Source organism: Mesocricetus auratus, unplaced genomic scaffold (assembly GCF_017639785.1).
Source record: "Mesocricetus auratus isolate SY011 unplaced genomic scaffold, BCM_Maur_2.0 Super-Scaffold_100022, whole genome shotgun sequence".
Classification (NCBI taxonomy): Eukaryota; Metazoa; Chordata; class Mammalia; order Rodentia; family Cricetidae; genus Mesocricetus; species Mesocricetus auratus.
In genome coordinates, this window is record NW_024429203.1 from 11118430 (window position 1) to 11143534 (window position 25105).

The following is a 25105-nucleotide window of genomic DNA, read 5'->3' on the forward strand; positions in this document are numbered from 1 at the left end:
TTGCCATGGGCTAAGCTAAGCAATACTTGGTTACGGATCTCTTGTCTCTGGAACAAGGCACGTTTGAGCTTGGCATAAAGCCAGAATGCCTACCGCCACTGCCACCATTTCCAGGACCCCCATTGACATAGCGCCTCTCCATCACCATACCCATCACCAGATCTGGGCCATAACATTCTACGAGCCTTCATCTGTTACAAGGGTAACCCGCATGTGATTTACATTTACAATTTGATAAAGTTTCCAATCGTTTCAAGATCTGCTCAGGAAAGCATTTAGAAAGTGCACTTGCACAGATACATTAGGTATAATCATTGATGTTACACATGTAGCATTACGAAAAATATGAACAATAGTTGTCGCATTAGGACAAGTTGCATTTCTCCAGAAAAATACACTGGCCTAGTCGTGATTCCAGAAACAGGAACCATCAAGTGACCATGTCCTGTTCAAATACTGAAAAGAGGCTTTTGCCACTCATCATAGTCCATACCAATGTCCAAATGCTTTAAATGGGTCCTTTTTTCTCTGTTAGCTTCATGATGAAAACTCATGGGTCCGGAAGGTTGATGCAGCAGGTCTGTTGAGAAACTGGAAATCTCGAACCGACTGTTTTCTTTCTTTTTTTGGGCTGTAGATTCGATGACATCAAGGGTCAGGAACACTGATTTAGGAGATCTCACTCAAACTGGCTTAGGTAGGCTCCCATGGTCTCAGGTCCAGTTTTTCTCTGCTCCATGCCGAAGCTTTTATTCTTTTCCTACAAGAAAACACAAACATGCCCTCGACCCCAAATTAGGGTCTTCTCCACTGTCTAGTGTATGGATGTCTCCATTTGACCTGAGCAATGATAGCTCAGGTTCCGTCATGCCAGAATCTGTCTGAAGCTCACTGGCATTTACATTATAAAATTTTTAAATGAGGAGTGTATTATTTGATGAGTCATGTGGGGACTGGGGGCATTATTCCCCCTTTTTTATTTTCTAAAAAAAAGTTTTTTTTTGAACTGTTGAAGCTGGACCATAACAGTAGAAGGATTTGTCTACCCTCCTTGGTTAACTATCTAGGTAAATTGGGATTACTACTTAGATTATTTGTAGATGCCCATTAAACAGGACATATCCATTAAATATTTCCCAAAAACTTCTGAAAATCACTCAAAGATTGTAAACTATACTGTGTCCAAATAACTTTTGAAAATTATTTGAAGTCTGTGAGCAGTCTTTCCCAATCTAACCTGCAGAGCTCTCACTAGCTGACAAGGCCTCATTTGCATCTTAAAATTTTTTTTAAAACATTAACAGACTGGCTGGATGTTCCTTTTGGCTATATTTAAAGCAATCTAGGTAGCTTCTTAACTATTTTTGAAGGGATTTAAGTATCCTTTTAATCATATAAGCAGTTCACACTCACGCATTCACAATCACATTTCATACATACCGGTGTGGCCACACCATACATTCAGAACATACATGCATCTTTCTGTCACCCTTTTTCCCTAGGTAATGATTAGTCTGTTGCAATGAAGCTCCCTTAATTGAAATCTATGTAAAAGAACAACTCCAGCCAATCCTTGAACTAAAAGGGTTAAAAAGTCCTGTATGTTCTTTATCATTCCTCCATTTGAGCTACAGTCATGGGGTACAGCCGTACCTACTCCTTGTAACTCTGTAGATGCAAGGTGGAGAGGCCAGGCTTTTGGCCAAAAGTTTTTAGAGATGACTCACAAAGTAGAATTTAAATGTAAACAAAATTTTTTATTCCATGTACCTTTGTCCTTTTTTTTTTCTTTACTTAATACCAGTACCTCTTTACTGTTACCAAAAAAATTTTTTTTGAGTCAGGGTTTCTCTGTATTGTTTGAGGCTGTCAGTCCAGCCTGGCCTCGAAGAATAGTACTGGACCGTCCCAAGAGTAGTCCGACCGTGCCTGGGGGCAATGGCCCATGCACCCCAGTAGGGAGGGCCTGGATCCCCATTTCTGGTGTTAGGATTGCCCGGGCGGAGGGAGCGAGGTCCAATCCTGCACTCCCCGAGGTGGCTCTAAGGAGGTCTGAGATATGAAGGGGTTGCTCTGGGGGAGAAAATGAGTCCTGCCACTGCCCAGAGCAGGGGTCATTGCCCCGTACACATTGGTTTTGGGGCCCTGGGGCGGGGCCCTCCTCCCGTTTCCCTGATTATTATTAGCAGAAAGGAAATTTCCCTCCCTGTCAGTTTTAGAGTAGCAGTTATTGGCCCAATGATATCCCCTTCGACAACGGGGGCATAAACCAGGTCTCTTGAGACCCGTAGTACTATTTTGAGGGCACTCTCTACGGAAGTGTCCCTCCCTACCGCAGCTAAAACATGTTTTTCTCCTTCCCAGAGTAGGTCTTTCTTTCCCCACTTGGGGCCGAATAGCAGCAGCTAACACTTGGCCCTGGATGAAGTTCCCATCAATGTCCCTACAGATCTGGATATAGTCATTTAGACTTTTATTGCGATAGGGGCGAAGGGCTTCCTTACAATATTTATTTGCATTTTCAAATGCCATCTGCTTGATGACTGGCATCGCAGGCCCAGTGCCCCCAAATATTCTTTCTGTTACCTGACTGAGACGGTCTACGAAGTCTTGAAAAGGTTCGGAAGGTCCTTGAAGGACTTTGGACAGATGATCCCCTCCTTCCTTGGAAGGCAATGCTTTCCAAGCCCCTTGGGCTGCTGCTGCCACTTGGGCATAGACTGCGATGTCATATTGCATTTGTTGCTGAATGGTGGCATATTGACCACTTCCTGTAAGCATCTCCACATTTCTCTGGGGCTGTCCGGCCTGTGCATTTCTTTGGGCTGTCTGGCTGCATCTTTCCTGAAACTCACCTCTCCAAATCAAATAATCTCCCCCCGACAGAGCTGCTCTGCAAAGCTGCTGCCAATCGCCAGGTGTCAAATTAAGAGACGCAAAAGATTCCATTAAGGAAAGTGTAAAGGGAGCCTGTGCTCCATAATTTAAAGTTGCCTCTTTCAGTTGTTTTATATCTTTGAAACTTAAAGGGTCATGGCGCCGAATGACCTGTCGAGAATTGTTCGGATCTGGAACTTCCATTACTGGGGCCACCACCGGGCAGCATTGGACCCCTCCTCTGGGTCTTCCCTCCAGGTCCGAGAAGGACTGGGTTATCTCATAGGAGGAGTCCCTTTTTTCAGAGTATGGGGAAGGGTTTCTCTCCCTGTCCTGTCTTTCCTTAATTAGAATCTTTTTTAGTTCTTTTTTAAGGGCCGCGATCTCAGCAAGTAACCGTTCCTTTTCAGACTGTGACGAGTCTGAGTCTGAGCTACTTTCATTTTCTAGGTCTGATAGAGAAGGATATAACCGATTCTGACCGGAGTCCTTCTTTTTGGGTCGCGCCCGGAGATGTCTACCCGTTTTTTGTTGTTACTAAGAGACTCCTCCTCATCCTCACTAACAATGGAGCCTCTAGTTTCAATCACGGTCTCTTCATCATCACTCTCTGCCCCTGAACTCAAGGAGGCTTGAGTCTCAGTCTCTTGTAACTCTAAAAAAGCCTCTTTTGTGTCCTGAACTACCTGGCGGTGACGAACCTTATCTGTCAAAAGTGCTCCCCTCACTAATCTCCATAAGGAGAATGTCGTAGGGGGCAAGGACTCAGATCCCTCTTTTCGTAAAAGTCTATGAAGATCACGGCGAACCTCCTCCCAATCTGGAATATTTAAGCTTCCCCCAGTAATGAACCATGGACTGGCTCGTTCGATCGATTTTAGAAAGCCTTCTAGGGTTTTAGACTTGACTGCAGTCCCATGTTCTTTAAGTAACTTTTTTAGTTGATACTGCAATGATTCTAGCTTCCCGGAACTATTCCCCATAGTTTCTTAACCCCGTCCACTTACCTCACTTTCACGATCTCGGTGGGACCTCCAATTGTCACGTCTGCTGCGCGGCCTGTGTCCGAGAACGTGCGGAGGGTGTCGGGTATTGAAAACACAGAGACTCGTTCAATGATATAAAGAAAACTTTAAACAGGCTCCAAAAAGGTTCAAGAAAAACTTCCTAAGAAAGGCTCCCACCAGAGAAGCTTCTGCTCCCTCCTCTACCCTGGCTGGTTCTGCTCTGACACCAGAGGTGGATGTGTGTGGGTTTTTGAAGGTGCGGTTAGTCTTTGGACAAGGTCAAGGTCAGGGCGGTTTCCGTGGGAAGGCCTTTCCCAGGAACTTATTGTATCGTTTTTAGTAAACATGTTTTTACTAAACATTGTCTTACAGCTGCCTACTCCCAGGCAGAAGGGGAAGTGGCCAGGAACTTATTGTATCGTTTTTAGTAAACATGTTTTTACCAAACATTGTCTTACAGCTGCCTACTCCCAGGCAGAAGGGGAAGTGGGTCTCTGCTCAAGGTCTGGTGTTCCCACACTGTCCTAATATCTACATTGGGCAGCTCAACCTCTTACAACTCCAGGAATCTGATGCCCTCTCCTGTCTTCCATGGGCACTGTACAAATATGGTGCACTTATAGGCAGACAGACACACAGATATACACATACACATACACGCACACAGGCACACTCTCACACATGCACACTTAAAATAATATTTTAGGGGCCGGAGAGATGATTAAGTGGTTGAGAGCATTTGCTGCTTTCCCAGAGTACCCAAGTTTAATTTTCAATACCCGCATCCTCACGTCAGGTGGTTTACAACTACCTGTAACTCCAGCTCCAGGGGATCTGATACCCTCTTCTGTTCTCTGCAGGCACCTGAGTTTATACATGGACATACACAGAAATACACATGTACACGTAATTTTTTAAGAAAATTTTTAATTAAATTTTTTTCTGAGGAATTCACTGACTGTTTTTTTTTTATTATCCCTTCTGTCTGTGACATTTACCATAGAGAATACTTATTACCAAGAGCCTAGAATATGAACTCATTTGAAGTTTCCCAGCTGTAAAACAGTCTGTCAGCTTATAAGATAGGTGGTGGATTGGGGTTCCTAGGATGTTGAATGGTCAGTTAAAAGGTTTGTGATGGAATTCTCTACTTGTACTGTTGCAGTCACACAAAAAGACAAAGGTTGCTGGGTGTGGTAGTTATCTTTTAAACTATACAGAAAATTCAAAGAAATTGCCTAGCATATCTATATTAGATTCTCTTTATTCTAAAATACAATGCTCATATCCATATAGCACTGGATTTTTTTAGGGCAGGGTCTTGCTGAATAGCTCAGACTGGCCTTGACATTGCAGTCCTTTTGCCCTTGCCTCTTGAGAGCTGGGATTATAGGTGTGGGTCATCATACCCAGCAGCCCTTCCTAGTCTCTCTCTCTCTTTCTCTAAGATTTATTTATTATGGATACAGTGTTCTATCTCTCTGTGTGCTTGCACACCAGAAGAAGGCCCCAGATTTCATTACAGATGGTTGTGAGCCATCATGTGGTTGCTGGGAATTGAACTCATGGCCTCTAGAAAAGCAATCAGTGCTTTTTTTGTTTTTGTTTTTGTTTTTCAAGACAGGGTTTCTCTGTGGCTTTGGAGGCTGTCCTGGAACTAGCTCTTGTAGACCAGGCTGGTCTTGAACTCATAGAGATCTGCCTGCCTCTGCCTCCTGGCACCCAGTGCTCCTAACCTCTGATCCATCTTTCCAGCCCACTCTACTTACTCTAAGACAGGGTTTCACTCTACTTCACACTAACCTTAGACTCACAGAGTAGTCCAAGATTACATTCAACTAGAATTCTCCTGTTGCAGTCTCTCAAGAGCTGAGATTATAGGCATGTCCTGCCACATGCCTTAGCCGGTTAATACGTTTTATTTGGGGCTGTATCAATACGTTTTTCTCCTTTCCTTAGGATGAATTTTTTTATTTTGCTTTAAGCAAGAAAGTGGAATTGTGCATTGTTTTTATGGTCAAATGTCTAAACTTCAGGTTTATAAGAGTGCCAGCAAGCGCAAAGCCCACATTCTGAAGAACCATCCAGGAGCTGAACTCCCACCAAGCATTCGGAAACTTCGTCCTGCTGGCCCTGGAGAGCCCGACCCTATGCTGAGCACCCACACCCAGCTGACTGGCACCATCGCCACCCCTCCTGTGTGCTGCCCACACTGCTCCAAGCAGTATAGCAGCAAGGTATGGCGCTGGTTCTGACCAAGTATGACATCAGAACCCTTACACCATCAGTGTTCTAGTCGATAGGCCTCTCATCCACGGGTCTTGCACGACTGCTGCTGAATTGGTGGGCTTTGGGAGACCTACATAAGCAGGGACCACAGCAAAAAAATGGGAAGGGAATGTTGTGGACTCCTCCAAATTACTGCTGTTTCCTACTCTGAGCACTCAGTTGCTTTCCTTTACCTTGGCCTGCTCAGGGTCTTATATTCAATGTTCTTGCCTCACAGTTTACAGGCTTAGCCTGTGGAACTGAGATGGTTCTTGAAAAGGGGGGTCACTTCTGTGGGTCAAGAGTGACTGATTGCTCAGCCATTCATGGGGAACAGGAACAAGTGTCAGTGAGGTTTTTGGATGCTGCTTGATGGTATAGAATCATGCACGTTTTTATTTCTCCTCTTTCTCCTCCCCGTCTCTTCTTTCCCATTCTATGCTCCTGTATGACTTTTGACAGTGTGATTGCTTCCTAAATGTTGTTAGTGCTGCTTTGATTTGTTTTGTTAATTACTGAATTTAGGAGATAGGATTTCTCTGTATTTCTCAAGTTGATCTCAAACTTCTGGGTTCAAGTGATCTTTTTTCTGCCTTAACTTCCCAAGGAGGTGAGCCTTTTGTGCACAAGCCATTGTTCCTGGCAATAAAACAAAACAAAAAAAACCCATAACATTTTAAAGGCATCAAATGAGATATTTTAAGAACCTTTGGGGATTTGCATATGCAAAAGTGGCTAATTCTGATCATTGTCCTTTTTGCTTTGTTTTGAGATGAGTTCTTGCTATCTAGCTCAGGCTGGCCTTAAACTTATGCTTTTCCTGTTTTAGCTGCAGTAATTGTTTATTTTTTCTTCATTTTCCAGACCAAGATGGTTCAACACATTAGAAAGAAGCATCCAGAGTTTGCCCAGCTTCCCAACACCATCCACACACCCCTGACAACAGCTGTGATCAGTGCCACCCCAGCTGTCTTAACGACAGATAGTGCAACTGGAGAGACTGTGGTGGTAAGTGGGTGACTAGGAAGAATTTCGTATTTCCTTCTGTGTCATCCTCTCTTTAAACACCAAAGTCATGCCGATCATTTTATTTTATTTTATTTTATTTGGTTTTTACGAGACAGGGTTTCTCTGTATTGTTTTGGAGGCTATCGGTCCAGCCCGGCCTCGAACTCACAGAGATCTGCCTGCCTCTGCCTCCCGAGTGCTGGGATTAAAGGCGTGTGCCACCACCGCCCGGCTCGCTGATCATTTTATTAATTGATGCAGGTAGGGTCACTTGCCCTCAGCACTATACTTATGGCATCATATTTATGCTTGGGTCTTCTTGCCAGTGCTTTCCAAATCTCTCTGCCAAAGGAGGAGCAGGACACTTTGAATGTTTTCCTTCATAGTGATAATGTCAGACGCTCCAGATCAGGTCTGCTGGGTCAGGGTCAGGGTCAGGCTCTCAGGCCAGTTTGTATTTTCATGATGGACCCTTATGCCAAACAGAATTGTTGTAGGATTTAAGACACTGCTGAAATTGCTACAGTGTTGTTACTCATATGTTCTGTGATTTTTTTTTCTTTCTAGACAACAGACCTGCTAACACAGGCAATGACAGAACTGTCCCAGACCTTAACAACGGATTACCGAACACCTCAGGGGGACTACCAGAGGATTCAGTATATCCCTGTGTCTCAGTCGGCATCTGGTCTGCAGCAACCTCAGCACATACAACTTCAAGTGGTGCAGGTGGCCCCGGTACTGTGACATTTGTTTCTCCTTACCTTTGTGAATGCCATATTGCCAGTGGCCAACACAGTAGCAGGCGTCAACAAAAGCATTGTTGGCTCTATGTGAGGTGCATCTACATAGAAGTGATGGGTTTGAGGCATTAGGAGAGTACCATCTCCACTGTCTTCTTCCTTCTGCCCCTCATGATGGCTTTGGACTCAGAAGAGTCAGAGGTTTCTACTGTAGGCAGAAGGTCTCAGCTCCTGTATATACAGCCAGGTACAACTCTAGTGACATCTCTTACAGAAATAGGTGTTGCTAGAGTATCCTGTCTCTTAGTATCCTGGCTGACAATTTCATAATGAGCTAGTTTGAGAAATACCTATGTGGACATTGAGTAATTCCAGTGAGAGGTTTTAGGGAGTCGTTTTGATTCAGTCTTCATATCAGTCAGCTTCTTTAGAATATATTATTATTAGATATATTAAAATATCCCATCTCATGCTTGTGGAGGTCAGAATAGGGTGTTAGATCATCTGGAACTGGAGTTACAGGTGGTTGTGAGGTGTAGATGCTAGGAACTGAACCTGGGTCCTCTGAAAGAGCAACAAGTACTCTTACTCACTGAACCATCCAGTCAGCTCCATTTGTAATAGAGCTGTGACTGTGTTCCTCTACTAGACAATGACTAACTCACTCTCGCTTACTGGGTACCGAAGAAGTATGTCTTTAGTTATGCTGTGAGGAAGTAGACTCAAGACATAAGTGAACATTGTCATTTTCAAACAATTTAGTCTCAAAAATTTGAAACCTATATAGTTTTAAATGTTGGAAAGTTGGCAGTTATCACTGTAACTTTGTCTTCCACAATTCCTTACTTGATTTACTTATTTTAGGTGTTTTGTTTTGTTTTGAAACAAGGTCTCACTGATGTAGCCTTGTCTGGCCTTGAGCTCCATAGTAGACTAGGCTGGCCTCAAATTCACAGAAATCCACCTGCCTCTGCCTCCTGAGTGCTGTATTAAAGACGTACGCCACCACACCCAGATTTTGATTTCTTGTTTTGAAAACAGGGTCTTACCCCATAGCCCCAGTTGACCTCTCCAGTTTTGCCTCCCAGGTGAACTTTCTCTCTAGGGCATCTCTTGTAACCGCAGTTAGTGTGTATTTGGTTTGGAACCATTCTTTTTCCCTCCAGGCCACTTCTCCACACCAGTCTCAGCAGTCCACAGTGGATGTTGGCCAGCTGCATGATCCTCAGACCTACACGCAGCATGCCATCCAGGTGCAACACATCCAGGTCACAGAGCCCACTGCTGCAGCGCCGTCATCATCCCAGGTAGATGATGCAGGGAGTTAAGGTGACATCAGGAATCATCAGATTAATAGCAGTACACTAATTATCCTTGGCCATTGAGATGATGTCACTATATTTGTACTTTATCAGTTTTACTGTTGTTCTTACTTTTTATGTTGTTATTGCAAACATTCTTGTATTAAGTCCCTGGCTTCCTAGGGGAGCTCTGTGGTACATGATCCTAAAATCAGAACAAAACACCAGTCTTTCCATTCTACAGCAATAGGTCAATTGCTTCTGTGACTTGGGGCAATGATTGTGAAATAAGGTTGAGCCAGTCTGTCACTTGGAGGTTGAGAGAGGTATGGAAATTCAGTGGAAGGAGTAATTCTGGTTACCTGGGTATCAAGGACACATTTGTCCTTTAGTTTAGGAGGGCTTCATGTCTGGCATGACATTGAGGGAAGGCATTATGTTCTAAATAACAGTTTGAATACAGAAAGAGATGGGAAATTTATAGGAAACTGTTATTCTGTTTAGAGCAGGAAGTGATATTTGGAAGAGTTGGAAAGTAGTTAGGAATTGGAGTGCAGAAAGCCTTGAATGGCAGATAGTGGAACTTGTCATGGGATGGGAAATGGCTTTTCCAGCAGATAGCTGGTATGTGCCTGTGCTTAGCTCTACACTGGTTGGATTGGTCAAGGCTGCTCAATGGAAACCATGACTTCTGGGCTGTGTTTACATACACAAATGGTTGCCTTTGTGACTGGACAAGTTGTTTCACCTTTTTTGGCTTTAAGTTTAGCCAATGTAAGCAATTATACACTTCCTCTCATTTGCCTTCCTGCCAATTTTATTGAAATTAATTGTTTTAATATCTTTGTAGATTACCCTTTGAAAACAATATAGTGTTTCAGAGTTATGATTTGCTTTTAATTAATTCTACTCTTATTTAAAATATTACTTCTGAGTCTTAAGTCTTCTGGGATTTCACTATTTTCTTCTTTTGTTTTCTGTTTCTCCCTAGGTAGCTGGGCAGCCACTAAGCCCCTCCTCTCAGCAAGCACAGCAGGGGCTTAGCCCCTCCCACATCCAAGGCAGTTCTTCTACGCAAGGGCAGGCTCTACAGCAGCAGCAGAACTCTTCTGTACAACACACATACCTCCCCAATGCTTGGAACTCCTTCCGTGGTTATTGTAAGAATAACAGGACAGCCCATGGGTGGGGGGAAATCTCTGGCTTTGTGTCTTAATTTCATCAGTGTGTAGTAGGTTTTTAGATGGAAATATCAGTGCTCATTTTCAGTCCCCCCCCCCCCCCCCTTTGGTTTTTTGTGACAGGGTTTCTCTGTAGCTTTGGAGGCTGTCCTTGTCCTGGAACTAGCTCTTGTAGACCAGGCTGGTCTCGAACTCACAGAGATAAGCCTGCCTCTGCCTCCCAAGTGCTGGGATTAAAGGCGTGTGCCACCACTGCCCGTCGTTCATTTTCAGTTCTTATGGTCACTCAGGTCAGTGTTTTGATCCAGTATGCCACTGTCCTATTTTCAGAGATGTTACATATGTTACTGGAAGCTGTGTAGAGGTGACTTAAGGTATAGAATACATGGATAGGGGATATATTGATGGTAATGTTTCATCCCTTTTACCAATAGTTTTTGTTTTCATATTGGGAATCAAACCCAGGGTCTCAATGAATGCCTCTTTATGCAATAATCACTATGCTTGACCCTGCATTTATGTGTCTTAGTTACTTTTCTATTGTCATGAAAAAGCACTATGACCAAGGCAACTTATATAAGAACATGTTTAATTTGTGCTTTACAGTTCCAGAGGGTTAGAGTCCATGACTGTCATGGTGGGAGCATGGCCATCAGGCAGGCACCTTGCTGGAGCAGTAGCTGAGAACATATATGTTGAAACACAACCATGAGGCAGAAATAGCTAACCGGGAATGGCATGGACTTCTGAAATCTCAAAGCCCATCCCCTGTGACACATCTCCTCCCACAAGGACATACACACCTCCTAATGCTTCCCAAACAGCTCTACCAACTGAGGACCAAGTATTCAAATCCAGGAGCCTATCAGGGCCATTCTCATTCAAACCACCACAATATAGAAAGCTTAATACTGACAGCAATCGTAATAACAGCATACTAGTTCATTCAGATCTTCTTGTGTGGCAGGAATGATTCTAACCTAGGTATATCAACATATGTACATGCAATAACTTGTCCAAGAGACATACTAGTCAGCAGTAGATTGGAATCCAAGAATTATGGCTCCAGAGCTTACATGCTAAAATACCTTACTATATTGCCTCTCCTAAACCCTTTGAGATTATCATGTAGCAGAGAGGTTGATATATATATGTGAGTAGTATGTTCTGAAATCCTGAGGTTCATGCTTTGGAAGCATAAGAAGGTTGGTTGTCAGTGGTGAGAGTTGATGACTTCTTGTTTGAACATGAACAAACTTCTATTCACACCAGATAGGGTATTAACAACAACTCAAAGAAATGATTCTACCCAGTTCTAGGTTAGTGTACAAGTGAGTTTGCTGGGATTATCTGCAGGAGGATGGATGGGTAAGTGGTTACTTATAGGTGACTCAGAAGCAGCTCCATCACCAAAATGCCCATTTCAGCCTGGGTGACAACTCACAAAAGCTGCATCCTTGGAGCTGGCTACCCAATTTGTAGTCAGCTCTATTGGAGAGAGTCTCTCCCCAGCAACTTCACTGCTTTTATGCCTCAGAGGAGAGGCCTGCTGAGCTTGTAGCCACTGCACTCCATGAGCACTGTGCATTTCCTTAGCTGCACAACACTTAGGCCTTTGACCAGCTCGCACGTTATTTCTGCCCCCTTTCCACCATGCTTCCCGTGTCATGGAGGTGCCTGATTATTTTCTTTCATTTATGTCTGAGCTATTGGGTCATTGTAACACACCAGTGATCTTAGAAGTTTGATCAGTAAGAATTCTCTGCAGTGAGCACTAGCCCCTGTCAAAAAAAAAAAAAAAAAGGCATAAACACAGATGTTGAGAAAGCAGTTTGACAGACAGACTCATCACATCTGTTTATACAGTTACTTCCCCACTGGAGTGTATGGCCTCCCCAGTCACAAATTTGGTCCTGGCTTACAATATCAGGCATAAGTGGGGACCAGGACCCCATTCTAGCCTGCTGTGCCTGCCACTGGCTTTCTAGTTCTGACAGGCCAGCTCTGTGGCAGCTGCCTCTGCATTGGTCATATCTGGCTGTTGAGAGGATCGAGGTTAGTGAATAATCTCCACATGCAGTGTGTACTTTCTTTCAGGGGAGCAATCTATGTAGCATATTTTACTTAGATAACTGGTTTCCCTAGAATAACCTTAATCTTTCCTTCCTTCCTTCCTTCCTTCCTTCCTTCCTTCCTTCCTTCCTTCCTTCCTTCCTTCCTTCCTTCCTTCCTTCCTTCCTTTCTTTCTTTCTTTCTTTCTTTCTTTCTTTCTTTCTTTCTATCATTGTGTCTTCTGTGAACCACTGCTCTGGCTTTAAAGCCTTCCAGGCTCGCTAACACAGCATTTGACTTACTGTCAACTTTCCCCCTAGGAATGCCACAAATCTTTCTGTATTTGCTTTGAGTGACTCAACAGGCTCCTTTGTCTACTTTGTTCCTCTCTCATCCCCTCTTGATTGCTTTTGTACCTTACAAATTGATGGGTCTACTGGACCGTACAGATCTGCCAGAGCCTCTCCTTCCTCAACATCATACCTTGCTATGGGACATAGCAAAACCACTAACACTCTCTACCAGTTCATGCTGAAGTAACTTCTTAACTCTGTGAAGACAGTACAGGGTGGACCAGTGAAATGAGCATCAGTCTCTACGTCTCTCATGCTCAATTGCGTTAGTAACAACTGCACTTCCACTATTGTCCTCTGGTCCTGATGTTGATGGGAACCCCAAACAGTGATGACCAAGTGTTTCTGATGGCTTGTATGAGCCAGTCTATGAGACATCTATTTCCTTAGTCCATCTTAGATTATACAGCCTTTGTTTCAAAGGATGCACAGTCTGCTATTTTGTAGCACTCAGACTGATCCCATCTGTCCCCATACCCCCACAGTTCCATGAGCCAGACTGAGATGGGTTATTTCCTTCCTGTTTAAAAGTCTTTCCCAGTGAAGCAATTCACTGTAACTCTGCTCTTACATGGGAAAATTCCTTCTGGGCAGACAGCTCGGCCTCAGCTTTGTGTGGGCATCTTATTGCCCAGAGCATACAAACAGCGACCACAGCCTGTTTATTCTCTTGTCTCAAACATGCTACTTTCAGGGACTGAAATATATTCTCTTATACATCAACTCTTGGGGAGGGGCATTCCTGTACTTCCATGGTAGACCTCACTTATCATCAAGATATGCTACTCCATACCATGTAGAGGAAGATGGCGGTCCTGGGATCTGCTCTCCCCTCATCCCCACTCTCAGACAGCTTGGCTTTCGTTATCCATCTTGTCATCTACTTCTGAAAACACACAGTTGTCATTATAGCAAAGAGGCACATGAAAGATTGCTCGCACAGATGTACAGCCCTCACTTGGATTGCCTTCAGTCACACTTCTCACCGACGATTGCCACTCTTCTCAGCTCCTCTTTAGTTCCGCCAATCCCTGCTCAGTCGCCAGCCATGCTGTGTTCCTGGAGAGAAGTGAAGACATGCCTGTTAATCCCAGATAGGGCACTAACAGAGAGAAATTATTCCACCCTGCCTATTAATCCCAGATAGGGCACTAACAGATAGAAATTATTCAACCCAAGTCTAGCTTGGTGAACCCATGAGTATATTGGGGTTGCCTAGAGGCGTGTGATGAAGGGTTTTATATATAGGTAACACAGGTTACTTACAGGTGCCATAGCAGTAGCTTTGTCACCCTAGAGCCATTCCCAGCATGGATGGTAACTCATGAGAGCAGGATCTTTGGAGCTCCCCGACTAATTTGCAGTTAGTTCCAAGGAGCACCTACTTTCCACCAGTTTGGAGGTCTTGTGAGTCTTGTAACTTCTAAGCTTCCAGGATCTAGTGAATTTCTTGGACTTCCTGAGCCCAGTATGATTCCTTGGCTCCTTCTCCTTATAGTCTTGTGAGCCCCTCTTTTTTCTCCCCAGAAGACATAACTATATAACAGTTGGGATGAGAGCCTTGGGTGTCAGTTGGCAGCTATGAGAGCTTTATCATTGCAGATGGGAAAGGATCAGGAACTCAGGTGACAGACACCAGCTGTAGGAAGCAGGAGAACTAGAGACCAACAGTGAAAGGAAAGTTGATCATCTTCTTTTAGACAGGGTCTTACAGTGTAGCCCTGGAACTTGATATGCAGACCAGGCTGGCCTTGAACTCAGAGGTCTGCCTGCCTCTGCCTCCCAAGTGCTGGGATTGCAGCCATGCACTACCACATTTTGATCTTCTATTATTGGTTCCTTAGCAGGAGGGGGGGCTGTATTTGTTCTGATTATCCTTGTCCATGTTTTGTAGATTTGGCCAGGAATCAAGAGCAAGTTCTGCTGTTTAGTTATGTTTCCAATATTTTCAGTGAAATATTGGTGATCGCAGTAAGAACTAATTCTAGTTTCTGTCAGGAAAAAACATTTACTCATAGTAATGCCAGTAGAATCTGGCAGATAAGAATGATATTTATACTAATTTAAGAAAGTGAAATAATGTATATACATACATACAGTAATCATATCACAAATTAGCATTCTAACTTGAAAAAGAATATTCTGGAACTGAAATGATTATTAGGAAATGATTCCAGAATTATGCAGAGTGGAGAGCACAGTATATGAACCCTCTGTACCCTCTATTTGCCTTCACCAGGTCCCAAGTCCTGCTTAGCCCTATCTTTGTCCCCAAGCCTCACTAGGTAATTTACCCGTTATATCCTTTTGAACATTTTAGTATGTATCTAAGATGAAATGACTGAGTATGGTGGCACACACCTGTAATCTGAGAACTTGGAAGGTGGGGGAGGAAACTCAGGATTTCAAGGTCATCCTTCCCTATATAGCAAGTTTGAGGACAGCCTGGGCTACTCAAGACCTTGTCTCCAAAAACCAGAGAGGAGGCTGGGGAAATGTCTCAGTGGGTGAGAGTACTTACTACACAAGTATGAGGATCTAAGATCAAATTCCAAGTCTCAAATAAGCCTGGGCACGACTGCTTATGCCTGTAACCCCAGTTGGGGAATGGATGGATACAGGAGGATTCCTGGAGCGTACTCATCAGTGGCCTAGTGAATAGGGAGTTTCAAGTTCAGTGAGAGACCCTGTCATAATTCAGGGGATACAGTTGAAACAGGCAGATACTTGATATCTTCTTCTAGTCTCCACATGTGCATGTAACACACACACACACACACACACACACCCATACACCTATACACCCATACATGCTTCACACACACACTTCACACACACACATACATACATGCTGCACACATACACACAAACACACATACATCACCACCACCAAAAATAAAATAAATTTAAAAATCCACAAAAACCTCTTTTTGTGTTTTTTGTGGTGTACAGTGCCTTGCATATGCTAAATACATACTATATCAGTGAGCTACATCCCTATCCCAAAACTTAAAAAAAATATTATCATGCTATTTCTATTTTTCATCCAAAAAAATAAATGGAAATAATTCTTTCTAATTTCTTTGATTGACCGAGAAAGGTTTTTTGTTTTGTTTTGCTTTTTCCCCCCAAGACAGGGTTTCTTTCTTTTCTGTTTGAGTTTTTTTTTACTAATTTTTAAAATTTATTTTACATACCAACTAAAGTTTTCCCTCCCACTGTCCTCACATTCCCTGCTCCCATCTTTCTACCCCCCCCCCCCACCCATCCACTCCTCAGAAAGGGTAAGGTCTCCCATGGGAGTCAACAAAGCATGGTATATCAAGTTGAAGCAGGACCAAGCTGCCGCCACCCCTCCCCCATCAGGGCTGAACAAGGCATCCCACCATAGGGAATAGGTTCCAAAAAGCCAGCTCATGTACCAGGGTGACAACCCCCCCCACCATATAATCCCTCCTCCCTCTCTTCAACTGGACTTCTGGAGCTCAGTCCAGTGCTTGACTGTAGATCTCTGCATCTGCTTCCATCATTTACTAGGTGAAGTCTCTATGATGGCAATTAGTGCAGTCATCAATCTGATTACAGGGGAAGGCCAGTTCAGGCACCCTCTCCACTATTGCTAAGAGTCTTAGCTGGCTGGGGTCATCCTTTGGATTCCTGGGAGTTTCCCTGGCACAAGGCTTATCTCTAACCCCATAATAGTCCCCTCAATCAAGGTATCTGTTTCATTGCTTGCTCTCTCTGTCTCTCCCCCAACTTGGTCATCTCAATATCTCATGTTCCCATCTCCCATCCCTCCTCCTTTCCGCATCCTGGCCTTAAGTTTACCCTGGAGACCTCATCTATTTCCCCTTCCCAGGGCAATCCATGCGTCCCTCTTAGGTCCCCCTTTTTACCCTTCCTCTCTGGGGCTGAGGATTGTAGCCTGGTTATCCTTTGCTTTACATCTAATATCACTTATGAGTGAAGACATACTGTGTCTTTCTGGGTCTGGGTTACCTCTCTCAGGATGATTTTTTTTTCTAGTTCCATCCATTTGCCTGCAAATTTCACGATGCCATTGTTTCTTTTACCTCTGAGTAATACTCCATTGTGTAAATGTACCACGTTTTCTTTATCCATTTGGCAGTTGAGGGGGATCTGGGTTATTTCCAGGTTCTAAGACAGGGTTTCTTTGTGTAGCCATGGCTGTCCTGGAACTAGCTTTGTAGAATAGGATAGCCTCAAACTCACAGAGATCCACTTTCTTCTGCCTTCCAAGTGCTGGGATTAAAGGCATGCATCACCACTCCCTGGCCCTGAGGAAGGTTTTTTTTTTTAAAGATTTATTTATTTAATATGAATACAACATCCTGCCTCCATTTTTGCCTGCACGACAGAAGAGGGGAACAGATCTCATTACAGATGGTTGTGAGCCACCATGTGGTTACTGGGAATTGAACTCAGGTCCTCTGGAAGAGCAGTCAGTGCTCTTAACCTTCCGAGCCATCTCTCCAGCCCCCTGAGGAAGGTTTTTAAATTTCTTGTTCGAATTGGAGTCTGAGTAAGGGCCAGCCATTGCATCTGACTGCATCTTTGGATTTTCTTTTCACACGTCCTTGCTCTCTCCTTGCAGCTAGTGTGTCTGTGTTGAAGACACTGGTCACATGTCCTGTTGTTTCTATACTCTGGTTTTTGCTGGTGGCATCATCATCTTGCTGCTTCTGTTTGTTTGTTTGTTTGTTTGTTTGTTTGTTTTCAAGATAGGGTTTCTTTGTGTAGCCCTGGCTGTCCTGGAACTAGCTCTGTAGACCAAGCTGGCCTTGAACTCACAGAGATCCGCTTGCCTCTGCCTTCCGAGTGCTGGGATTAAAGTCATGCACCACCACCGCCTGGGCCCAAGTGTTATTGTTTGGTGTACTTTCGGTCTAATTCCTGCAGAGTAGCAGCTAGATCTAGAGTCTTAATCAAGTTCAGATTCTTTTCTCCAGGGTACTCAGCTGGTATGGGGGGGGGGGTGGGTTGCTTCTCTCCTGTAGTGTTAGGAGCCACTGGCGTTTAGTCTGTAGCTTCTTTATTTCATCAGGATTAGCAAAGTTGTAATACTCTGATTGGATTCTGTCATTCCTACTCATTAATTAGGCAGAAACATTTTATAAAGAGAAAAAGAAATTATGCTGGATATGGTAGCACACACCTGTAACCTTGGCCCATAATCTTAGTTCTTGGTAGCAGAGAAGCAGGAAGATTGCCAGGCCATCCAGGGCTACATGGAAAGACACTCTTACAAACAAATAAACAAGAGCTGGCCTTTAGGGGCTGGAGAGATGGCTCAGTGGTTAAGAGCACTGCCTGCTCTTCCAGAGGTCCTGAGTTCCATTCCCAGCAACCACATGATGGCTCACAACCATCTGTAGTGAGATTTGGTGCCCTCTTTTGGCTGTATACATAATAAAGAAATGTTTAAAAAAAAAAAAGAGCTGGCCTTTAGTCGCAGAGGCAGAGGATCTTTGTGAATTTGAAACCGGCCTTATCTATATAGTTAGCTGAGGTTAGACAGAGCTACATAGTGAAACCACATCTCAAAACAACAATGAAAGCAAAGCAAAAAAAGAGAAAGAAATCAAAAAGGTATCATAATCATAAAATTATTCTAAGAAACAATTTGTATAGGAAAACCAGAATAGAATTCTTTAAATGTCAGATTCACCGCTTACATTTTACTGGTTTTCAAAGCAGTAAGTTAGTTTCCTTGTGTTAGTTATCTAAGATAACCAGTGTGTATGTGTATGTGTCTGAGTGTTACTTTGTACTCATGAAGTTTACATATGTAACACAATGTGCATGAGCCTCCTACATTTGTTACCCTGATGGATGTCGAGGCTACCTAATCTTCATTTGTTCACATAGGCACCTGTGTCTTTCACACATGACCCTCTCCTGTGCTGAGAAGACACAGTGTTCCAAGCTCATCTTCCATTACTGCCCAGAGCTGGCATCAGTCAATCTCCTAATCATCTCTCATCCATTTTAGTGGAAAATATTGTTCAGAGACTACCAACAGGGCACTAACACTAGCATAAATTTTGTTTCTAATTTACTTCAATAATGCTGATTATTCAGTTGTGATCACTAGGCAGCTGTGGATACATTTGTGTCATGAATTCAAATGTGAGTATAAGAGATAAAAATACTAAGCCAGAAAACTTTTATAATTCATTTCAAGGTTTAAAACGTTGAGTATTTAGCCAGGTGGTGGTGTTATACATCTAATCCCAGCACGTGGGAGACAGAGGCAGGCGGATCTCTGTGAGTTCGAGATCAGTCTGGTATATAGACTGAGTTCTAGGACAGCGAGAACTGTTTGACAGAGAACCCTGTTTGAAAAAACCGAAAAAGAAAAGAAAAAACAGTTGAGTATTTATTTTTGTGAATATTTCGAAAACACTTTTGAATAAGGAGGCATTGGCTGTTTCCTTTCTTTTTTTCTTCTTCTATTTTTTTTGTTTTGTTTTGTTTTTTGAAAAAGTACTGGCTGTCTTGGAACTTACTCTATGGACCAGGCTGACCTCAAACTCATAGAGATCCACCTGCCTCTGCCTCCACAGTATTGGGATTGAAGTGTATGTTATAATGACTAGCTGTGTGTATTGACGTTGTTTGTATTCACAAATGCATTCCACTTTACTGTCTTTTCAGCTCATGGGCTTACTGGAATATAACCCATAATATAAGTGGAGAAGCATTTACTTCTCACAGCAGTTAGAATAAAATCTAAGACCACTGAATTTTGTTTATTTCCTGTTTTCAGCATCTGAAATTCAAATGATGACACTGCCCCCCGGTCAGTTTGTGATCACAGACAGTAGTGTGGCAACTCCCGTCACTTCTGGGCAAGTGAAAGCAGTGACTCCGGTAAGTCTCTGTCAGGGTTGTGTTATAGCTTGGTCATAGTTGTTCACTTTCCCTCTCTCCCTCCCTCCCTTCCTCCCTCCCTCCCTTCCTCCCTCCCTTTATTACTATAAATTATCTGAGATAATTAGTACCTGGGTTTATTCAGTTCATGGTTTTGGAGGTTGGTTGGCCTTTTGGGGAGGGTTCAGTTGTTGGACTTGACCTCAGCTCCTTATGCTTTTGCTGCAGAGACTTAACCGACAGAACTATCTCCTCAGCTCCATTAAGTATTATTTTAAATGTTTCTGGCTTTGAAATTCTATTAGCTGGGAACCATTAATGTTGAAGACCTGTCTTAGACATCAGTCTGCCCCTTTACAGAGACCTTATCATTCATTGTTGATGAATTTTAACACTTAATTGGCAACATTTTTAAAATTTCTAAATTCTTAGCAACTTTTAGAAAGCAATTTTATTTTATTTCTTTAATTAAAAAAATAAAACACTTTTCTGCCAAGTAAGGTACCACCATGCTACAAACCTCTGTAAGGTTCTTCATCACGTCATCTGATGGCACAGCAAAGTGCTCTTTCAAATTACCTTTGCAGTTCGTTACTGTGACTTATCCATCCTCCATAAAGGGTCCAGGTAAAGCATCCCTCAGGTGCCTCTTAAAGGGTCCAGGTAAAGCATCCCTCAGGTGCCTCTTAAAGGGTCCAGGTAAAGCATCCCTCAGGTGCCTCTTTGGGTCCCCTTGAACACTGCTTTTGATACTTGCTCTTCTTCTCTTCCAGTAATTCCCTTGCTCCCTTCTAGACCCCAGTTCTCTTAAAATATCTTTTTCTTTTGCTCTAGGGCCATTATGTGTTGTCAGAAAGTCAACCAGAATTGGAGGAAAAGCAAGCCTCTACCCTCTCCGGCACAGTCCAGGTTCAGCCCTCTGCACACAGTGACTCACTAGACTCGACAAGCCCCAGCCAACAGCAGACCACACAGTACATCATCACAACCACTACTAACGGGAATGGGAGCAGCGAAGTGCACATCACCAAGCCGTAGCCTTCATCCCGTACTTGGAGTCCAGAACTCACACCACATCTTCTCATTCGAAATCTGAAGCTTCAAACACCTAGACCTCTTTTTAAAGATTTATTACTCACTCAAGAGTTTGGAAACTACCGTTTTGACACACATATACCAGGGTTGATTTTTGCCAAGGTCATCTTTACCCTTGAGATTTCTGCCACGGAATGCAGCTCTGTCAGGGGAAAGTTGACTTCCAGACGGAGAAACTCGGCCTTGCTCTTGAGCCGGTTGTTTGTTTTCTTTTTGAACACACTGACAAGCCTTACTGTCCCTTTGTGGAAATACTAAGTGGCATATTATGTTCATACCAAAGGTGGACACAGGATGTACCAAGTCCATGGTCACTGGACTTCTGAAATCCAAGCTATGGCATCAAAAGAGAAGGAACATTTATTTCAAGGGTGTGATTAGGTCAGAACCACTTTATCTCATGCATTTGAGTTTTCAGTAATTTAACAAAGGCAGCTTATTGGATGAAAAAATTAAAATGATATGATAAAGGTTTGATGGTGGTGTTCTGAAGGAAAAACTGTCATCTAAAATTTTCTTATTGCTGATCTTTGTCTCTCTCTCTCCTATATGGGGGTCTCACTGTGCTGCCCAGTATAGCCTTGAACTCATGGGCTCATGAGATTCTCCTGCCTTAGCCTCCCAAGTAGCTGGGACTACAGTCAGGCACCATCACAGCAGTTGTTTTTAAACTTTCTTGTTTGGAAAAACCCATTGGGCAGTGGTGGTGCTCCCCACAGATGCTGGCCCGAGGAAGATTGGCCTCATGTTCCACATGCATAGACTCCCTGGAAGACAAAGCTTGCATGATCTCAACAAGATTTAAAGCCCCTGCATTAAAGTTCTGCCTCCAGGCTTCTGGTTATCGATAGCTGTGTTTAAGAACGAGATACTAATTCTCTGAAAAATTACTAAATATATAAGTTGTGTGTGTGTATACATTTGTATACACACACATACATATACGTATGGAGAGAGACAGACAGATGGAACTGAAACCTTGTCCTGTCTCCCAGGATTCATTTACTGCTCGTTAGCAAAGGTTGAGTTCCATACCCGTACTTGGGTTCATCAGGTATATGTATAACACTTTTTGTGTGTGATGCTGGGAATCAAACCCAGGGCCTCTTGCATGCTAGGCAGGTTCCCCACCATTGAGCTACAACTCCAGCCCCCACATCACACTTCTGTTCACAGCATTGGCTGTATTTTAGTACTTCCAGCGCTGTCTTAAAAATGAAGATTCTTTGAAGTTGGGTGGAAAGGTGGCCTTTCTTATTTCTGAGCATTTTAAACTTTTAGCATATTGTAACTCACCCAGATCTTGTTATAAGATGACCAACTTCCCACTTAAGGGAAAAAATAAAAATAAGGGGACCATTGAAATACATCGAGGTAAAAGGACAGGTGTGGAAGAGTAGTAACAGTTAGTTGGGAGAGGAAAGCAGTTTTCTGTGTGATAGTCGTCTTCTGTGTGTTCCTGTTTGGGAGTCTTGTTTGCTGTGAATCTAGTGGGGAAGTATTGCCCCCCTTTTTACTGCACATTCCAGCTGTACCCATAAGACATCTTAAAAGCCTGTATTTTAACAACTCTTTGTGACATACATTTTAAAAATAATTATTGTAGAGTGAGTTTATCACTCCAGATCAAGAAGACCTAAGTTCATTTCAAATGAAGTTAACTAATTTATTTTATTTACATTTCTGAGGAAAAACTGGGTCTGTGAATTAAGAAATAGAATATCTTCTGTGTGGTAAAGATGCCTTCCTGAAAAGTAAACATTTGGTTTTGAAGTCACTTTATTATGTAGATCCTGCACTTTTTCCTTTCGAGATCTTGTCCATGGACTTACGTCTGAAGATTTGGGCATGAAAAGAACTGGAGAAAATTACCTCAAAAATGTGTGGAAACTGAAAATGGACTCTGTGTCTTTGATAACAAAAAGGTAACAATATTTTCACCATGAAATGTTGACTCCAAATCGCAAAATGCAAGACTCTGGTTCCCAAAGTTCTGTAGTGTAATAACTAACTATCCCAAGGTCTCAGCCTTGGAAGGCAAAGAGCACTAGACCATCTCAGAGATACAGTTTTAGTTTTTGTAATTTAAATTTGGCCTGTTAGAGCTGCGTGGTGGTGTCTGCCTTCAATCCCAGCACTTGGGAGGCAGAGGCAAGCACATCTCTGAGTTGGAGGCCACTCTGGTCTACAAAGAGTTCAAGGACAGCCAGGGCTACACAGAGAGCCCTGTCTTGAAAGTAATTAATTAAATTTGGGCTATTGGATTCTCTTTAATTTGAGTCAGCAAGGTATCTCCCCTCTTCTCAGGAATAACCCAGTGATTAAAATAAAAAGCCAATCACTGAAGGAATGTTGGTTTTGTGTCAGTTATTTTTAAGTTTTAAGATATACAGAGGAAAAATACTGTTGATGGACTTTTTTGTCTCTTTCCATTCTAAATTGTTTTTCTCTTTTCGGTTCTTATATGGAATAAATAAATAAACACCATAACATATATCATCAACCAGAGATGTGGGTGGCAGTGAAGACATCACCACTTAAGATCAGGTATTTTATGAATTTATCCTGAGGTATCAGAAGGAATGACGGAGTGCAATCCTTCTGACAGCCTAATTTGGGGAACATGTATGTAGCCAATGTCTACATGGCAATCTTTCCCCAGACACATCAACACTGTAGACTGCATTCAGTCCGGTGTGAATGTTTTGAAGTGGGTTGGATATAGATTTTTTTACATTTTCATTGTTTAAGTCTGTGCCCAGAGAAATAGATATTTCATCATGTAAGATTCCTGTTTTTTTTTTTTTTTTTGGAAAGACTTTCTGTTTTGATGTTCTTGAATTATTTTCTGACCTGGAATTATCCTTTCAAAAAAATTCTTAAAATATCTAGAGCTAAAATGCAGCTAATGAGATGCTGAAGCTGGCCCATTGGTTGAAAGTATTGATTCTATCCTGTTATTTAAATGTGAACATTTATTGTATATTCAGTGAGTTATAGTGTTAATAGTCTTGTGCTACCCAGCAGGTATAAAAATTAATAAATATTTTTTTAATAATCATGTTTCTTATTTGTATGTATATAGAAGAACTACTGATGTGGCTAAATATTTTGTTTTAAATACTGTACCTTTAGGCACAAGCCATCCTGGTCCGCATAGTGAGTTCTAGATTAGTCTAAGTGACAGAGTGAAAGTCTGTCTTCAACACTCCCCTCCTCAAAATATTACACTTTAGTTTCCGGTTACCAATCTGGCATTTAAGAATTTTGCATGGTGTCTCTTGATCTTCCTTGTAGCATGTGGAAAGCTGAACAAACTGAAAACTAAATGAAAAGGAAAAGTATCAGCTCAGGACCCCCCAAAAGAGGTTCTGAGCACAAAGGAGATTTATTTGTCCCAGAGGGATAGAGGGCAGGTGATTAGAGACAAAGACAGGAGACAGAGGAAGAGGGGAAGGGGGAAGGGAAAAAGGGAGAGCGGGCAGAGGTATTTGTCCACGAGGGACAGAGAGGAGACATACATGACCCACAGGCAAATGGTGATTTATAAGGTAAAGGGGGAAACCTGTGTTAGGATGAGGTGTTTAATTTTAGTTGGACATGTTAATTGGGTGAGCGAATGGGGACTTTTGATTGCTGGGCTTCAATTCTTTGCTAGCTGGACCTTGGTAGTCAGCCTCAGGAGGAGGAAGTGGCCAAATAATAGTCCTTGGTGGCTAGCTTTGGGAATGTAATCGAATGGTTTTTTGTTTTGTTTTGTTTTGTTTTTTTGGATTTACGAGACAGGATTTCTCTGTATTGTTTTGGAGGCTGTCGGTCCAGCCTGGCCTCGAACTCACAGAGATCCACCTGCCTCTGCCTCCCAAGTGCTGGGATTAAAGGCGTGTGCCACCACCGCCTGGTGTAATCTAATGTTTTTTAGCAATGCAAAGGGAATTAATTGCGAAGAAGGGCAAGGCCTGCCAGAGCCATGCTCCCTGTGCTAGAGCTGGCCAGAGCCCCTTCATCAACAATCAAAGTTCCATTGGGAATTAAGGTCATGGAACAAACTGCCCTCGCAATTGGAGAGACTGACAGGCAAATATAGGAGATCACAACCTCAGGAGTAGAATCCTGCAAGGGAAACAGAGCCAGCTGAGATAGGAAAACCTAAACTGTGATGAATTGCTGGAGGTTCAGTGTGGGGAAATCTAAGATAGAAAAGATCCAAATTCCATTCCCGGCAACCTCCATATTAGCTGACTCATAACCACGTGTTCCTGGAGCGCTGGGGATTTGATGTCTCTGACCTCCTCAGGCAACTGTTCTCATGTGCATATGCCTATA

At 42.9% G+C, this 25105-nt stretch overlaps 1 protein-coding gene across 4 annotated transcripts in view; it reads left to right on the top strand.

The window, feature by feature from the left end:
* Prdm10 (PR/SET domain 10) overlaps positions 1-23837 on the top strand; it is a 108269-nt gene extending 84432 nt beyond the window's left edge. For all 4 annotated transcript variants that reach the window (XM_040729901.1, XM_040729902.1, XM_040729904.1 and 1 more), the window contains 7 exons: positions 5921-6121; positions 7017-7160; positions 7728-7898; positions 9070-9210; positions 10196-10364; positions 19581-19684; positions 20519-23837. In XM_040729901.1, coding sequence (XP_040585835.1) covers positions 5921-6121; positions 7017-7160; positions 7728-7898; positions 9070-9210; positions 10196-10364; positions 19581-19684; positions 20519-20722 — 1134 coding nt within the window. In that variant the 3' untranslated portion in view covers positions 20723-23837. The remainder of the gene's footprint in view (positions 1-5920; positions 6122-7016; positions 7161-7727; positions 7899-9069; positions 9211-10195; positions 10365-19580; positions 19685-20518) is intronic.
* Positions 23838-25105: the final 1268 nt, after the last annotated feature.